This window comes from Ips typographus, linkage group LG2 (genome assembly GCF_016097725.1).
Source record: "Ips typographus isolate SLU linkage group LG2, UJ_Ityp_2.0, whole genome shotgun sequence".
Lineage (NCBI taxonomy): Eukaryota > Metazoa > Arthropoda > Insecta > Coleoptera > Curculionidae > Ips > Ips typographus.
The window spans coordinates 2,834,542-2,840,849 of NC_138423.1; the positions used below are offsets into that span (position 1 = coordinate 2,834,542).

At 33.6% G+C, this 6,308-nt stretch overlaps 1 protein-coding gene and 1 long non-coding RNA gene across 3 annotated transcripts; one reads left to right on the plus strand and one right to left on the minus strand.

Annotated features, from left to right (window-relative positions):
* LOC145724765 (uncharacterized) lies at positions 1-1,581 on the minus strand. The gene is made up of 2 exons (XR_014177079.1): positions 484-1,581; positions 1-420 (listed from the first exon to the last, which is right to left on the minus strand). It is a non-coding gene; the product is annotated as an uncharacterized LOC145724765 (long non-coding RNA).
* On the plus strand, positions 923-3,155 carry SIFa (neuropeptide SIFamide). Of its 2 annotated transcripts, none has more exons than XM_081973191.1 (3): positions 923-1,040; positions 1,448-1,618; positions 2,973-3,155. In XM_081973191.1, the coding sequence occupies exons 2-3, from the start codon at positions 1,465-1,467 to the stop codon at positions 3,062-3,064; spliced, it is 246 nt and encodes an 81-aa protein (XP_081829317.1). In that variant the 5' UTR covers positions 923-1,040; positions 1,448-1,464; the 3' UTR covers positions 3,065-3,155. The 2 variants fall into 2 exon arrangements, with proteins under 2 accessions (XP_081829317.1, XP_081829316.1); XM_081973190.1 differs by having other exon boundaries at positions 994-1,044.
* Positions 3,156-6,308: the final 3,153 nt, after the last annotated feature.

Sequence of the window (6,308 nt, forward strand, 5' to 3'; positions counted from 1 at the left end):
GTCCACGGAATGCGGAGAAGTCTGCGAAGGGTCCACATTTCAAATGCCTCTATACGGTTCAGGGTCTTTTGTCTCTGCACATAAATGTGATCTCAGCTTGTCCAATTCGACTTCCTCATCACAATCCCATTTTTGGTTGAAGGTGGCACCCAGATAAACAAAACGCGACACTTGATCTAAGCTTCTTCAACTCTGATCACATAGTTGACGGGTTGTCGGATAATGGCCGTTACTTTTGTTTTAGATGAGTTGATTGTCAGTCCGAACTGTTTACCCACTTGGTTTACTCTGTCTACAAGCTGTTGAATGTCTTCGGGTAAATGCGCCAGTAGGGCAGTATCATCTGCATACTTATTAATATTACTTATTGACCTTGATTCTTTTATCTTCTTGAAAAGCCAGCTTCAATATCTTTTCAACCTAAATATTAAATAAGATTGGTGACAGAATCTATCTCTGGCAAACCCTTTTGGACATACATACCTCGGCAGTCTGTTGTAGGTAAAGACGCAAGATTACACGGATGTCCCTAGAATATAAGTCAATCTCTTGCACCCTTTGCTAAAAGAAGATCGTGATAGTTTTGTAGCTTTTTGATAGTCTATAAAGCAAATAAACACATCTCGCCTCTGATTATAACACTTTTGGATAAGTAGTTTCATAAAGAAGAGTGCCTTCCTAGTGCCTAGACCCTTTATAAAACCAAACTGAGTTTCTCCGCTCATTAGTCCTACAAAAATGACGTATAAACAATAAGAGTTTCACCTCAGTTCACAAAAAATCCGTTGAAGATTTTGTTTTCAAACTTATGGACGCCTCGAAAGCTATAGCCCGCAAATCCCTCGGGAAATTTTACTGATCCAGTACACCAGCCTTTATTAGATTATTAATCCATACCCGACAAAATAGCATTATAATTAAATCTGAAGCCAATAACGAAGGAATAAAATTTGTGAGTATAAAAGATCAACTCGAAGGCATCAAACTTCAGTTGCATCCGACGAGTCGAGTGTACGTGGTCGGAATATACAACAAAAAAGGTAAGTAAAAACTATTTTTGAATATCAAAGATATACTACCACAGTTTATAAAGAAATGTTGTTTGTTATCTTCTGTTACCGATTGTAATGACGTGCATCTCACAAAGTTTTCAATTTATTAAATATGGGCTCAAACATTGTTTTTGAAGTGTCAGTATTAGATCAATTGCTTGTAAAACACATAAAGCGTCAAAGTAACTTTGTCTCACCATAAGTCTATTCACACCTACTTTCAAACCTTTTAGGTTCATTTTTTATAATTTTTTTTAACAAATCAGTTTTAATTTCTCAGTAAAAATCCCACTGACTGACTTGCTCAAAAGCATTGGTTGACAGTAATGCTTCTTTCTTCTCATCGTTGATTCCAAAGGCAAATATTGAATTATCTACCCTTGTATGCACTCTAGTTAACCGGACAATAACAATGATGAGCAACCAATCCATTCGTGCCAAACTGATCGTCTTGCTGGTAGTCGCCACTATAATGTTAGCCCTATCACCGGCCAGCGCCACCTACCGGAAACCGCCTTTTAACGGTTCCATTTTCGGAAAACGTTCAGGAACTCTCGTAAATGGTGGTAAGTCTAGTTCCAAGATTTAAATTTAATTACCACATTGAAAACATAGTTTTATACTTGTGCTTCAAAATACTAAACGTGTATGAAATCAGAATGGGAGTTCTGCATCCAATTTATTACTGAACTTTAGCGTATAGATCGTTTAGAAACATGCCGATAGCAAATTTACAAAAAAGTAATTATTTAGTATTAAAAAATGGACTAAAAATGTTTTAAAAATCCTTCTACGTAAAAATGACGTCACGCTAAAACGACTCCTACGTCACGAAGCACCTCCTGTCGTCTAGAATTAATACTCAGCGCTCAATCTAATAATTCTTTAGCGAAAAAATCGTTCAAAATTGCTGATGTTGATCTTTACCAATTTAAAACAAGACAAAGATCTTCCTATTTAAAAATTTTAAAGATTTTCGAAGTAAATCACAAATTAAGTCGCTTTACTGATTCCCAGATATACAGAGGGGTGTCCGGGGATTTTTTAGCATTACTTTAACCTTAATTTTTATATTCAAAAACAAGTCAATTTGCAGAAAAAATTAATCTGAGTATGATCTGATGAAAAATCTTTTTTATTACATATCTGTTAATACATTTTCACCGGCAGGTAGCACTTCTTCTTGGAAAATTACCGGAAGCCTCCAAATACTATCAGAAACGTGACAAAAATTGTCAGACTTCCAAACCTTTGAAAAACTGTTAAAATAGAATCCTTTAGACCTTAGAAAAATTGTGTATAAGGGCCAGAAACCCCAAAATACTATCAAACAGCTCCTAAAAATTGTGAGAGGACTATACAAGTGTCCTAAACCTTAGAAAAATCATTTATAATGGTCAAACACTTTCAAAAACTATCAAAATCCTCCTAAAAATTGTCAGAGGTCTTTACAAGAGTCCTAAACCTTAGAAATATCGTTTAAAGTGGGCAAAAGCCTTTAAACACTATTGAAAACGTCCCAATAATTGCCAGAGGATTCTACAAGTACCCTTAAACTTAGAAAATCGTTTTTTGTGGTCAGACGCGCCTCTTATTATTTATATTACACCAATACACTCTTAAAAAGGTTGGTTTTTGTAAAACCTTTCTTTATTTCCTGGTGTTTATTTCCACTTTAACACCATTTAGTATTGACAAACATTTTTCCTTTCCAATATTAATTAAGAAAGAAGCAAAAGGAGAATTAATAATCACACTAAAACAGACAACATAACAAGCGCTAAAAGTGGCCTAAGTGAAACGTGCCTTGTGACGTAACACGGCACTTAGATCGAACATCGCCGTGTGCGTTTAACGGCCCTATTCACTGTTTGGTTTAATTGTACGTTTTATAATTTGTTTATTTATTTAATTTTTCAGAATATGACTCCACCGGCAAAGCCTTATCGGCAATGTGTGAAATTGCTAGCGAAGCTTGTCAACAGTGGTTTCCATCCTCCCAAGAAAAATAACTACAACTGAACATGCGACAACGACGTCTGTAATCCATATTTTGTACCCAATTATGTAGTGAATACGAAATAAAAGGAACTTATTAACACATTTTGCATCTTCTTTTGGTTCTAAACTCCACCACCATCCGCAAAAAATCAATTTCAAACTGGAATTTGAGATTTTGCGTAACGTTTTTCAATATAATTTTCTGTATTCCAAGTTTTCTCTTGTTAAGATTCATAACTTATAATAACTGGACAACGTGTTAGTAGTTTTTCTGTTAAATAAACAATTTTTGGACCTTCCTTTATACAGGGTGGTCCAGTTTTAAATGTCAATAATTCACCAATCCATAACCAATTAAAAAATAAGTTGACATTCATTATGACATTTTCCTGAAAAGTGCTTCCTAAGGAAAATACAGTCCTTCAAATTTCTGTTTAAAAAATCGTTTTTTTTTGTCATAACTGTCAGACCGTTGGAGCAATATTGATCAAATTTGGAACAAGTACTTTATTACACGTTATTACGGACAAAGACCCAAAACTAACCCAACCCAACTTAAAAATTGTCTTGGAAACGGAAAATTCACTTAAGAAGTTTAAACAATATTATTGTAGCCAGTTTTCATAGTTTTGAAAATTGAATTAGAAAAGAAAAAAATTTCAGAAGCTTAAAAATTGTGTTTGTAACCAGTTTTCATGCAAATCGAGAGACTTTAATACTAAAAATTGACTTGTAGACATAAAAACTACTTTTTCAAGAATTTGTTACTACAAATTCATACATTTAAACCTTAAAAATTGACTTGAACCCCAAAATGTGACTGAACTAATGAAAAGTGACATCAGAAGCTTAAAATTTGCATTTGAAGTAAGTTTTCATAATTTGAAGACAAATTTCAATATTTTAGTCTTGAAAATAGTCTTAGATGCAGGACATTGACATTAGATTCATGAAAATTGTCTTGAAAACGAACTTTTCGTGCTTTTTATTTTGCTTTTAATTTTCTTCGAATTCTGGACTATTTTTAGTGCTTCAAAACTGCTTTCAGCTTGGAAAATCAAGTTTCAAGACTATCTTCACCAAGTTATTGACATAGCAAACTTAAAAAACAATTTTTACATTCTTCATAGACTTAAAATGGCATTCCAAGCTTTGTCACTATTAAATCGACTTCTAGACACCTCAGTGCTAAAAATTCGGGTATTTCTTAATAAACTAGACTGTTTTTAGTGTTTTAAGGCTGTTTTCAGTGCCTCAAATCGAGTTTCAAGACTATCTTTACAAAGTTATTTTTGACTTATCAGGCCTAAAAGCCAGTGTGTCCACTGACCTTAGTCTTGAAAATGTTATTTCAAGCTTCTGCACTATTAAATTGACTTCTACACTCATAGGTGCAATAAATTGTAGTATTTCTAAGAAATTCAGACTGTTTTTAGTGCTTTTTAAGACTGAAAAATCGAGTTTAAGACTATTTCCAAAAGTCAAGTTTCTTCAGTAATAAAAGTAAAAAATGCTACAATAATAGTCTTGAGAACTAATTTTTAGAAATAAAATAGTCCGAAAATTTAATTTACTTCTAGACTTGTTGTCCAGTCCAGAAAATTGAGTTGTACACCAATTAAAGTCTTGGAAATATACTTTTGGACTCTCTTTAGTCCTAGTAAGGTCCGTTTTAGCATTAAAAGTCAACTTTTATACTATTTTTAGTAGTAAAAAATGAGTTTCATGCACAATACAATCTTTGTCTTGATTTCCGGACTTTTTTTAGTTCTTGAATGCCAGTTTCAGATACTCAACCAGGATGGCAGTCTGAGAAAGCGAATCATAAGACCATTCCTAATAGTAAAAAGCAAGTTTTTAGACTATTCAGTACAAATTTGGACTTTCACAAGTCTTGAATGTTCAGTTTTAAACTATAAAACGATTTTTTAAATTGAAATTTGGAGGACAGTTTCTTCCTTAGGAAAAGTTTTTCAGAAAAATGACACAATGCAAGTCAACTTATTTTTTGATTGGCTATCAAATGGTGAATTATTGACACTTAAAACTAAACCACCCTGTATAAAATATCTAACAGGTTATGGAACCAGGCCATATTCCAAAAATTGTTTTGAGTTCCAGTTTATTCCAGTGTGGGTAGTTCATTGCGTTGCAATTCAGCTAAAGAAGAATGGCGGTAAGTAGTGGTTTGCAGTTATGTTTCGAGAAACTGTCTGTCTGTGAATTGAAAGATATCCAGTAGAAATTCCTTCAAGGGAAGCAAAAAGGGAAAAGTGGAACCAGAAAGCATTAGCCAAAATTTGTCTTGGTTAAGCCTGAAGATTATAAACACGTTAGATCAGCCACAACTGCCAAGGAGGCCTGGATCAACTTAGAAAAAGCCTATGAAGATAGAGGACTATCTAGAAGATTGACATTAATCAGGCATATATTGACAAGAATATGGAATTATTAGCCCAAAAATTAAGTGACATGTCTAAACCAGTTAAGACGAATTTCTTGGTGTTATTTTGTTAAGTGGACTCACAGCTGAGTATGATCCAATGGTGATGTCAATAGAAGCATCTGGTATGCCAATCACAAGCGATTTTATCAAAGTAAAGCTTTTACAAGATGATAAATGCAAGATTAACGAAGAATCTGCAGTTACAGTGAAGAAAAACAGTTCAAAGTTTAACAAAAAATATCAGTGTTTTAATTGTGGACAAAAGGGACATTTTAAAAATCAGTGTCCAGCCAATCAGTTTGGAAATACACAAAAAGATCATTTTGGACAGAAGAAATCCAAATCAAGGTAATAGAAGTCGAAATCAGTCTAAACCCAAGGACAAGGCTCTCCAAACACTCTCAGAAAGTTAATGTACTTCAGGAGTCTGGTACATTGATTCAGGTGCAACATCCCATATGATTTTTGAAAAAGAAATACTGAATAGTTGTGTTCAAAACCAAAAATCTGGCATTATAGTGGCCAATGGACAAAAACTTTCAAGTGTTGATGTTGGTAGCACTAGTGTTTACACTTTAAATAGTGCAAATACAATATCAGACATAGTTTATGTACCTAACCTGCATGCTTAGTTGTTATCTGTTAGCAAAATGGTGGAAAAAGGACATACAATAGTGTTTAGTGACATCTATGATGCAGATGATTTCCAAGTAAGTGGAACTATTGTAGTAAATGCCAATTTGGAAGACAATTTATATCAGTTAAATACCTTACCAATAGTCAGAGCAGGTTTTTATGGCAATAATTCA